Source organism: Carassius auratus, chromosome 5 (assembly GCF_003368295.1).
Source record: "Carassius auratus strain Wakin chromosome 5, ASM336829v1, whole genome shotgun sequence".
Taxonomy (NCBI): domain Eukaryota; kingdom Metazoa; phylum Chordata; class Actinopteri; order Cypriniformes; family Cyprinidae; genus Carassius; species Carassius auratus.
The window spans coordinates 19,170,971-19,183,610 of NC_039247.1; the positions used below are offsets into that span (position 1 = coordinate 19,170,971).

At 36.8% G+C, this 12,640-nt stretch overlaps 1 protein-coding gene across 1 annotated transcript in view; it reads left to right on the forward strand.

Moving 5' to 3' along the window:
* The window catches only part of LOC113079701 (collagen alpha-1(XXVII) chain B-like), a 110,578-nt gene that overhangs the window by 6,691 nt on the left and 91,247 nt on the right, over window positions 1–12,640 (forward strand). Inside the window, exons 3-4 of the mRNA XM_026251931.1 lie at window positions 5,125–6,377; window positions 10,260–10,313. Of these exons, the coding sequence (XP_026107716.1) occupies window positions 5,125–6,377; window positions 10,260–10,313 (1,307 nt within the window). The remainder of the gene's footprint in view (window positions 1–5,124; window positions 6,378–10,259; window positions 10,314–12,640) is intronic.

Below are 12,640 nucleotides of genomic sequence, written 5' to 3' on the forward strand. Positions count from 1 at the left end.
TCTTTCATGTAAAATATGTTTTCCAGTGTATGATGTTCCACTTTCCACTGGCATTTAATTCTGACAAATTTCACAGGCAACAGGAAGTTTTGGTAGATACTGTATTAGCCTGGTTCTTGGATCTGATGCTGATTCAAGTGTAGAGTTAGGTATCATTTTAATTTAATTGATGTTGATCTGCTTATTAATTCCAATTCCAAAATAAAAAATAAAAAAAAAATAGATGTCAAACATATTCTGTGTTGTTTTACAAAGCATTCTGTTGCAGCTGCACAACATGACCAAAAAGCAGCTGCCTACAGAACACTTGGGCCTACAAGAACATCTATTGACTGTGGTTTTAACAAAAAAAAAAAACACAGCAAAACAATTAGACTAATATAACTTCAAACATTAAATAAAAGGATTACCTCACTTCAAGAATGAAAATTCTGCCATGATTTTCTAACCCTCCACTTGTTTCAAACATGTATGCATTTTTCTTCAGCTGAGCACAAAAGACGATATCTTCAAAACGCGCTCGTGCTACAGATGAACAGAGTGCAAGTGCTTTCCATTCCCAAGTCATGACATTTGCCAAGTATGGTAACCCATACTCAGAATAGGTGCTCTGCATTTAACCCATCCAAGTGCACACGCACTGCAGTTAGAAGTGAACGCACCGTGAACACACAACCAGAGCAGTGGGCAGCTATATATCCAGCACCCAAGGAGCAACTGGGGGTTCAGTGCATTGCTCAAGGGCACTTCAGCCATGGGTGTTGAGGGTGGAAGAAAGCGCTATTCAGGTTTTTAATACCCAACCCTATTCCAGTGGTCTACACCGTTTATGTCTCCATTTCAAATACATCCAGTGTATTAACTCTATGGAACATTAAAGGGTTAGTTCACCCAGATAGCAAATTTATGTAATTAATAACTTACCCTCATGTTGTTTCAAACCCGTAAGACCTCCATTTATCTTTGGGACACAGTTTAAGATATTTGATCGAATGCTTTTGTAAGAGACAGATTTCATGTTGGTGTGTGCAACGCAAGCTTCCAGTGCCTCCCTATGGACGTCTGTGTGTTTTATCCTCACGCAAGCAGCAAACTACAGAGATGGCTGCATTAGTGGCTTTACTAAACTGATTTTTAGTATTTTGGCTTTACTAAAATGTGTGCATAATCGCATTAACTACTTTAAATAAATTGTTCAGATGAACGAAGCACGAGGTTTCATATATAATATCCACATTAATCGGGGATTAAACGTGGAGTTTAAAGTGTTCTGTATGCTAAATATGAAAACGAGCGTATCTGCACAGCTCCTATAACTGCGCTTTGTATCTGCTGATTGCTGATCGAGATTTACATGCTTGGCTCACTGACCCTGTATACTCATTCATTTCGTTCATAAACGAGATGTATCGGTTCATTCAACTCATTCACGAATGAGAAGATCTCTCGATCTCGTTCAGTGAAGGGCGGATTCGTTCACTACATTCAGCAAATCACATGCTCCGTCACATCTTGAGTAACTCTTTGACAGGAGGAAACAGAGCTGTTCACGAGCTGCGCATGCGCTGCTAATAGCGCCGAGCTCGGGCGCTGCTGGAGGGAGAAACTTCAGTGAACAAGAAATATTTGGAATATATATTTTCATATTTTATTAGGTTCTTTGATGAGGTTACAGTACGAAGGTCTAAGTAGCAACGTATCTTCCGTGATGTCCCCGATTCGCGGGTCCGGGTGGGTAAATAAATTTTACTTTATTTGCTGGCTGGGGCGGGCCAAATAATTTCATAAAAGCGGGACCCGCAGCTGGAAAAAAAACGCACCCGCGCATCACTAGGCTGCATGTGTGAGCACAATGACTAAAAAAAAAAGATGACGCTCATTAAAGCTCACTGGCTGAGTTTTTTCCTCTGAAAGAAAATGTTGTACAACTGACAGGATAAGTTACAATATCTGAGATATTGCTGCTAAATTTTATTTGCTTTTTTTTCCTTTTTTTTTTTTTTTTTCTTGAACGCCATTGCTTAAATTGATATTATTTATCTTTTGACATTTAATCTTCTGAGTTCAGAAACATTGTTTAATATAATCGTTGTTAATTTTTTTATTCAAAGTTCAGAATCAAGATAAATTTATTACTCTTTCTTATGATTACTGAAATAATGCTGCTAAATTTATTCTTTTTTTTTACCTTTAATGGCATTGCTCTAATTTATTTTTATATTTTGATTGCATTTTGGCTCGGCTCGGTGTTCATCTACAGTTCTCTCTTCACAGCAGTTCACTCAGTGTACTGTTTGAGTGCATGCATTACTCCGGGATATTGGTTTGTTTGAACTCAGAGGGAGTGTCAGCCACATTAAAAAAGTTAACAGCTTAAGTCATTTGTGGATTAATGCGTATTAGAGACGCGAACCGTTTAAAACGATTCAGTTCGGTTTGGTGAACTGAATGATTAGTTCGTGAACAGGATATCCAGCTGCTTTGTTTAGAACTCTCTCTCACAACAGACACGGAAGAGAAGACAATGCTGAATAAAGTCGTTGTTTTTGCTAATTTTGGACCAAAATGTATTTTCGATGCTTCTAAAAATTCTAACTGACCCTCTGATGTCACATGGACTACTTTGATGATGTTTTTCTTATCTTTCTGGACATGGACAGTAGACCATACACACAGCTTCAATGGAGGGACTGAGAGCTCTCAGACTAAATCTAAAATATCTTAAACTGTGTTCCAAAGATAAACGGAGGTCTTACGGGTTTAAAACAACATGAGGGTAAGTTATTAATTACATAAATTTGCTATCTGGGTGAACTAACCCTTTAAGGCCTGTAACAGGCCGCTTCCTTTGGTTTCACCCTATGTTTTGATCAAAGAGAATTAATATACATGGAAAAAGCAAGGTGCCCATTCATTGCAGTGGTTCAGAAGAGATTACTCTGATTGGCTGTTTAGCTTAGCAAACCAGTACACACACACAAAAAAATGAACATGTTGAAAGAAAGAACACAACGATGTATAAAGGACAAACAAAGAAACATCGAATTTGAGTCTTCCAATACTTGAATATTTTTGAAATGGCATTGCTGACTGGAAGGAAAAATGTGAAGAGCAACTGATTAACATGATTCAAAGATAAAATTATAAGCAAGCGCTGCTGTGTTTGTATATTCTTAGTCCTAGGGTTTGTTCCACTTTGCTTCCAGACACACACTTGAAAACTTCCCTAAGCACTTCTCCTCAGGGAAATCCCTGTTGCCATTTTGAAGTGTTTGGATGAGGGATATTTATTTGGACAGTCCCTTGACTCCTTGATATGGACAGAGGGAGAAATTCAAATTCATATGTACACTTCAAGCAGCTCCATATACCACAGTGCAACACAATTGTTACGTCACAGCAGATGAATGTAGACTACTGCCACCTGCTGGTACAAAAAGTTATTTCCTCTCATGCAGGCACAGAACATGATAGTTGGCAGTTGGCTGTAGTCTTTGCAGCTGACTGACTGACTGATGTCACCAAAAGGATCCACACAGGTCCCAAACATTCCTCTTATCATTTACAACCAACACACTCACATGACTCCCATGATATAAGAATTTAGCCAAAATTGCAATTATGATTGGGTTAAGGGTTTGGTTAAGGGTTGGACTTTATGGTTAAGTGATAGGTTTGGGCCTTGTGTTTTTGTAAAACCCAACTGCAAGGAGACCAGGTTGTTTTTAAACACTTATGATTGGAGTTTAGCCAGCTAGAAAACCTTTAGCCTGGTGTCAAAGATAAGTTTTCAAAGCATAAAAACAAATGTGAGATCTAATTGTAGATGTGAACTGGTAGGGCAAGTATCAATTGCTTCAACTAGTCCTAAACTAGCTCACACTGGCCCTGGTCAGCAGGTCATGCTAATCGTTGAACCCTACTTTGAAGAAGTTTATTTCATGCTGTTCATGACTCTTTCAGACAGCACTCCTTACTGTGATTTGTGAGCAGAACCAGTGGATGTTCATCATGTATTTAGTTGAAGTGCATCACTGGAGTTATTGTTAGAGTTTGTGAAATTATTCAGATCGTTATTTATTTTAAATTCAGAGCAGTTGTTCTCCTGCTGTTTGTCAGGAGATGATCTGTCGCCTATTTCTAACATGCTCAGCAATGAAGCAGCCAATACATTTATATATTTGATATATTTTATAACTGCAAACTTTGAGCTAGATTTTGTTTAGTTGATATATGTGTGGGTTAGATTTGGTTTTGTGATGCATACTCTCATTTGTTTTGATCCTAAACTCAATACTGTCTGTTCAGAAGTGACAGTCCTAAGACAGATTGCATTGACTGTTCCTTCTGCTACCTTATGCACTGTATTTTGTTACATTTATTTGTTATAAAAGGGATCACATGGGGTGTTTTTGATATTGGTCATTACCAGTGGGAATAAAGAGAAAAAAAAATATTATCTTGATTTCCAATTAAAACTGTAAAACTGTTATAAGACTTCAGAGATGTTATTTTTTCTTAACCCCATTGCTTTAATCAAAAATAACTATAAGAAGAAAAATGACTTATTATCAAACACAGATTTGCTTATAAAGTAAGTTTATTCTGTTTAGATATTTTTATTGGGAAACCAGATAAAACAAATACAGATTAAGAAGAATATATTTTTGCTGGTTTAAACCACATAATAAACTTAAACACTTCAGTCAGTTCAGTATAATATACTTGTGGTTTCGTAAATCTTACAAGGACGTTTGAGATTGATACTCCCACTCACTTTGCTTGATTTAATTTATTGCAGACCTCTAATGATCTAATGAATTTGCAGTAGGTGATTAATCTGTAGCCCACACAGTGTTATTTTTCTAAGTGTAACAACATCAGCAAAGCATTAAATGAAAAACTGAAGCCTTACCCCAGATGAAACATTACCTTTGCCGCATATGTTCTACATTTTGTTAATGATCTGTTCCTGTAATGAGCTCAGTGTCTCAGTGTGTGAGCAGCAGCTGCAAGCCTTCAGTTGGGTGCTATGATGAGATCCATTTTGCTCCTAGATCCTAAATCCAGAACATGTATTTGTAGTGACTACTGTGCAATTATCTGTGGTTTTCCTTTTTGTAGATGTGGACGTGCTGCAGAGACTGGGGTTGATTGGGAAAAGACCATCTGGGACACGCTTTACACCTCAAGGTGTCATCCCATTCAAATCGGGAGTCATCCTAACCCAGAGGGCACGAATTGACGTTCCAGTGAGCTCCGTCGTCCCTGCATCACTGGGTTCGGCATTCTGTCTAATCCTCAGCGTATGTTCACATCGCGTAAACAATGCTTTCCTCTTCACCATTGTGACAAAGAGGAAACGAATGCAGCTAGGGATGCAGTTCATCCCGGGGCAAATTTTAGTTTACTTGGGCCAGAAGAACACTGTACATTTTCATTATGATGTTCACAATGGCCAGTGGCACAACCTGGCTTTGGAAATCCAAGCCCAAAGGGTTACATTATATACTTCTTGTGGGACGACAAGTGTATATGCAAATTTGCATTTTAAAAATGAGGAAATGCTGGATCCAGAGGGCTCCTTTCGATTGGGAAAAATGAGCCAGAACTCGGTGCAGTTTGAAGGAGCCATCTGTCAGTTTGATATTCATCCCTCTGCTAAGGCAGCTCACAATTATTGTAAGTACATTAAAAAACAGTGCAGGGAAGCTGACACTTACCGAACAAACCTCCCTCCACTTTTACTGCTATTACCCCAAGATCCCAATATATCTGTCACCCTTCAGACCCCAAATGTGGTAACAGAGGTTAAAGACAGACATCTTTCATTAACACAAGACAAAGTACATGTTAATCATGAAACCTCACAAGGCCTGAACACCTCTGTTCTAATTACATCTCAGTCTGTACAAAGCACGGTGCCACCAACAATATCCCAGCCCACACTACAGCTCCCCCTGCAGGCCACAGCACAAACTGTCATGGCCTCCTTTGGGAGTTGGACTTCACAAATATCTCCAAAGCCAATTCATCAAACCAGCCCCAGGAAGAACATCATGAAGGCATCTGTAAAGCCACAGATATTAAAAGAGAATGAGAAGGCTGTCACTGCCGGACCAACAGGCCAACAGAAGAATAAACTGGATATCCAGACCCCTGCCACAACAGAGCCTAAACCTTTTAGCACATCTAGGGTGTCAGAGAAGACAACATTAGCATCACAGAGACATTCACTAAAGGAGATCTCCAAATCCAGCTCTTCTGAGCCTGTCACCTCTGCAGCTACGGATGGTTTCCAAACCTTCGACCTTGAACCAACCCAATTCTCTCTCTTGGCTTGGTCACCAGTACAGAAAGGAGAACCAGGACCAACGGTAGGATGTTCTTTAATACTAATATTAAGTTAAAATTGTTGCGTAAACTGAAATATAGTCTAAAAATATAGATTGCTAACATATTCTTTGCCATTTTTGTAATTTCTATGCGCTGAAACAGACTGAAACAGGTCTAGTAGCTTTGTAAAAATTGTTGGGTTAATAAACTGTTAAAAACGTATAAATTAGTGTTATTATTTCTTAGGGAACATTTAACAATATTATAAACGTGTTAACTACTTTAATGCTTACTCATATTTGAAAAAAGATATGATCAAAGATATGTAGCCAAATAACAAAGTCATGTGGTCCCAGAAACATGGAGAAACATGCAAAAAACTTGAAACACGAATGATATCGTTGAGAGGACCCCTACAGACCCTCATGACTGAGAGTCAAATCAGTAAGTCTCTTAAAACATCAGGGCCCGTATTCTTAAAGATTCTAAGAATCCTCTAAGAGAGCTCCTAATTTAGCTTTAAAATTTCTACATAGGAGTCTTAGCTCAAAGGGACGGTTTACCCAAAAAGGAAAATTACCCCATGATTTACTCACCCTTAAGCCATCCTAGGTGTATATAACATTCTTCATTCAGATGAATACAGTCGGAGTTATAATGTCCAGGTTAATCCAAGCTTTATAATGGGAGTGGATGGTAGCCCAAAATTTTAAGTCCAAAAAATTTTACCCATCCATTATGAAAGAAGTCCACATGGCTCTGGGGGTAAATAAAGGCCTTCTAAAGGGACATGATGAAACATGGAAAAATACACTTATTTACAACTTAAACCTAAATCTCTAGCTTCCGTTAACTGTCGAACACGCGCTCACGAGAGAGTGGCCTCCAGCGGGTGACGTAAAAGTCCTTGTCTGTACTCCTAACAATTTTGGACCTTGAGAGCTCTTTTAAGGGTTAAGATCCTTTCTTCTTTACTTTCTTCTTTACTAGGGTATTTTCTTTAATTTTAAAGGAACAGCCACATTTCTAAGAATTTTCTCAGAATTCTGTCACTAGGAACAACACTTTGCACTAAGAATTTTAATGAATATGGGCCCAGATGATTTGAACTTTCATGAAAAGTCAGTTAGTTCAAGTTGTAAATTGCCATGCAGTGCAACTTATTAAAAAAGCCAATCTGTCTATTAGCTAGTAAATTGATTTATTTTACAGTAAAGTGTTATTCTAGCAGAATTTTTCCTGAAAGACATTGTGAATTTACTTTTTTAAATATACAAAGCAAAGTCAGGTTACACAACCATAACAACAAGGTCTTCAATTTGCAACAGACCACTAGTGCTTCATGGTATGAAGACCATTTTCTTTCTTCTTCTGTCATTTCTGTCTTCAAGTGCGCTGCTTGGCCTATTTTGAAGAATGGTGAAATGTGAATTTCATGACATTGACCATGTGTTCTGTGCACCCTGGCCTTGTCATCTGCCTTCATGTGTTATATGCTGCTGATTGTAGCAATGTATTAATATGAATTCTTTGATATTTGGTTTCCATTACTTCTTATGGATTTCAATACATAATACACCACACACTACACAACTACATCTTTTACTAGTTTACTAACAACCTTGTCTGGGTGCAAAGTGAAGGTTGAAGGCTGGAAAAGGGAGTCATCATTGTTGCCTCTGAGCTTTTGGTGGTCTTGGTCTTAAGCCTAGTTTATAAAATCCTATGGCTGGGCAAAAAAAATAAAATTTAATAATAATAAAACATTAAGAAAAACTAAACTGAAAAAAAAGTCTTAGTCAGCAGCTTGTCTTGTTTTCCACTCAACATATCTAAACATCCTTCAAGCAAGATAAATTCAGAGAATATATTTTTTGAATTATTTATTGTTATTTACCCTTTATTGCCATATTTTTTTCTTGTTTTAAACATAAACCTTTCTAAATGTGATAAGATGTATTCATCTAAAACAAGAAAAAAAAAAGTTAAATATGTTATGCAATTTTAGATTATATTTGTTAAAAAATGTTTGCTCAAAAACAAAACAAAAACGTATTGAATTTTTTTATTTGTATATTTATTTGTATTTATTTATTCAGTGCAGTGAAGCCTAAAATTTCATTTATCATTTATAATCCCTGTAATCATGTAAATCAGTTATTACAGTTTTAACATTCACATTACATTCGTTTTAGATGACCACAAATTCAGTAAATCATTGGGAATTTTTGTTTGAGTAGAAAGACTCTTTCTTGGAGCCTAACAGCTGTCACCGGGATGAGGGACCAAAATGGTGGCAGTGTGATGGTAGCTGCACAAAGCTTTGAATGGAGAAGAATTGTGCTCTACTGAAAGTAGCTGATATTTGATATACTCTATCTGCCAACTTCATCCAACACTAGTATGCCGTGTATTATATGGTACTCTATATACAGTCACAGTGAAGTCCTGAACTATTTTCCAACAACAAACAACAGTCAGATGCGCTGTTCAGTTTGACTGTCACACAGATAGCATTGTGCATTTTCATCTTCAGCATCCCCTTAAGCAACTACTGTAAAATGTCATTGTTTCCCCCTTTTCTAATATTTTCAATCTCTTCTGGAGGCAGAAAGAGAGAAAGAGAGATTGTTTTCATTCAGGAACTTTGCCATGTGGAAGAGAAAGTGTAGGGGGCTCAGTGGGGCTCTCCTGTCTTTCTTTCATTTGATTTTGGAGCTCAATATTACCATATTAATGTCATTCATATTAACCAGACAATGTCTCTTGGTTCATTATGTTGATCTTACTCCATAGAGCCCTAATGATTATTAGAATGCTGAGTGAGGCAGAGCTCATTTTACTTGAACAAGGATGTTTATTGCACAAACACTAAAGGCAGAGTCAATATATTCATGAAATTCATGTTTATTTCAAGTTTTATAGTAGATTTTTTGAAAGCATTAGTAACGGACACCTTTTAAATAATCTTTTATTAGTGAGTGTTGCTTTCAAAATGAGTAGAAACAGGAAACCTGAAAAAAATTGTGCAGTCCTGGCAGCATCGCTCTCAGTATGAGTATGTTTGGTTCTTGCCAGGACTACAGGTGTTATGAAACATGGCCAGGATTTGTCATATAGAATTATTTTTAAGCAACATATTTAAAAGCAATGTTCTCCATTTGCTCAAAGTTGTCATCAGATGTATATGCCACTTAGATAAGTGCCGAAACCATTTTGCTAATTTTAAAGATGCTTGCTGCTACATTATATAAAAATTAACATGAATGATTAAAGTCCTTGACTGACATTTCCAAAACATTTGTGATCTTTCTTGCCAGATGCACAAGTAATGCTTGATATGCTGGATATTATATATTAGACCTGCTTGTGCTCAGTTCCCAACCCCCCCCCCACCTCCCAAGGGAAAAAAAATTCTACGAATGAACACTGATCTCTTGTCAAATGCAAGCTGAATTAATTAATGTGTGTAATTGATTTAAAGCTAGATGATGTACAAAATTAACAAGGGCACCAGTGACTGTAAGAAGTATCACTAAAACAAGCCAAAAAGCGCAGCGGTATGGTAAGAGTTTATTGAAAACCATGGCTGTCCAATTTTAATTACTTTAAAAAAGAACTTTAGTTTTGGCAAAGTTGTTTTCAAAGAAAACCTTGCATTTTTATAAACCAGTTCCAACTTGTAACATTTTAAAAATACTGTACCTCAGCATTTTTTTCTTCTTATTTCAATTTATTCTTGTCTTTTTTTAACAAGTCACTGAAACACTATATAGTTGCATGTTTAAGAATTTAAGTCCCAAAGTATCCTAAAACACTGACTAGGGTTCACTACCTCCATCTAATAGGACGATTACTGCCTTGTTTGAGAGTTCATTCAATGTCACTCGTTTTGTCACAGTTTCCCCTCCCTTCACTTTCAGGGACCTCCAGGACCTCCTGGCGAGCCAGGTTTACCAGGAAAGAGAGGACCCAGGGTAAGCCTGTTAAAATCTTTCCCTTATTTTTCCCATGTTTCTGTTGCTTAGGAGATCTCAGTTTTTATTTTATCCAAGTCAACCTAATACTTCTCTGCATGTTGTTTTACTGGACTTAAGTTTGCCAAAACTGCATTACAAGGTGATGAAATTGGTGTTTCTGCATTAGGTAGTTCCTCACACTGGCAATTTCACTACAGACCAGACAACCATGTTCCAGTTTCAATATCACTCTAGTTACTTCTTCTAGGACGCCAGAAAAACATGGTCTATTTGTCAGATGAAATAACAAAATTGTAAGATAAATTTGCAGTTTTGAAATCCATATGTTGGAAGTATTACAAACAGATTATGCCTAACTATGTCATTCATAGCTGAGAGGACTTTGAACTGAACTAAATTATTTTGTTTATGGTCAAGGATGACTAGTTACTATTTAACGCTAATTACTATGTCAGAAATTGTTGTATGCATGGTGTAGTAAAAATATAAAAATTGCTTTTAAAATGTGTAGTGAAATTATTTGTTCATACTACAAGACTAACATATTTTTGTTGAATATACTGTTTTTTATTTGTTTTTGTTTTTTGTTTTTTGTGAAAAAGATTTACTCTTGAGGAGCAAGTACCTTGTAGAAATTACTCTTTACTTAGTAAATTTGTAATTGAGAGTGAAAGAAAGCTTGAGACAATGAGATATCAGTTAGTCAGTGATTCAAAGAGACTTCCCTGGGAGGAAATCTAGACGTTTTGTGTGTAAGAAACCTGCCCTGGCCTATGAGACTGCCCTTTAGAGAGGCCCCTGAGGGCTGGACTGTGGGAACCCATTCTGTTGAACTAAAGAAAGGGCTCTTTGTAACATTCTTATTAAAGGCATTTAAAGCCTCACCGGTGCTCACCGGCTCTTAAACTCTCCAGTTTTGCTGGTCAGGAGCGTTGGGATCCTAACCTAACCCTAACCCTAACCCTAACCCTTGTTCAATGCGATAACGTACAAAGAATATTCCATGAAACAAGTGATATATAAATATTTTGATGATATTTTGTAATATAAAAAAAGTTATTAAAAAAAAGTGGTATTTCAGAAATAAAAGTCTATTAACCCTCTGAGGTCTAAGGGTATTTTTGGAGCCTGGAGAAGTTTTGTCATGCCCTGTCATTTGTGTTTTTTTCAGTTACTTATAAACATCGAGGGCTGATGTTTATAAGTAACTGAAACTGATTTTAAAGGGAACCATCTTTAATTGCTTTTAGGGTTGGGCGATATGGCCTATAAAATTCCCCTACTTAAAATCTTAAAATTTATCATTTATTTACCAGTCAGTGACTTATGGCAGCCAGATGGCAAGTGCGCTGCTTTACTTATTTTGAAGAATGGTGAAATGTGAATTTCATGACATTGACCATGTGTTCTGTGCACCTTGGCCTTGTCATCTGCCTTCATGTGTTATATAAGTGCTGATTGTAGCAATGTATTAATATGAATTCTTTGTCATTTGGTTTCCATTACCTCTTAAGGATTTCAATACATAATACACCACACACTACACAACTACATCTTTTACTAGTTTACTAACAACCTTGTCTGGGTGCAAAGTGAAGGTTGAAGGCTGGAAAAGGGAGTCATCATTGTTGCCTCTGAGCTTTTGGTGGTCTTGGTCTTAAGCCTACTTAAGCCACAACCATGCCAGATATTAAAAACAAAAGGACTACATTGTAAAATAATATTGTGTAGGCGACATAAATATAAAAATGTATTGATGGGTAGTCATTGCGTGTATTAGAATAAGGCTGCCTATTTGCAATTCAGCCTATTACTAGCCTACTTATAATGATGAATGAAATTGGCTAATTAATTGAACAATCGTGCCAATACACACACATAAAGTAGGTTGCCAACCAAAACGGCGGTTCTACCGTCCTGGCGTCTGTAAAGTGCATTTGCAGCTTTTGATCGCTGAGTGACACTTTAACCACAAGTTAATCAAACAAGCGCATCCATGCACATTTTCGCAAAAAGATGTAAGTTTTACCTCGCTGATGTGTTACATTTGACGGCTGCAGTTGGGGAAAATGAAAGAAAAACACTGTAGTTAAAATATTTAAAATAATTAAGATTTAATATTCACCGATGAAAGTTTGGTACTTATGAAGTTATGTGCATTTCTTAGACAGCATTCAAGCAGGATAAATGTCAAGCTGTCCCTGAGCCTGTGCTTATATTTTCTCTAAGCTACATAGTATAAAACCATATTTTAGATTAGACACATTTAATAGGTATGCAGTATTATTTATATTATATGAATTATGTGTTATTTATTCAAAATG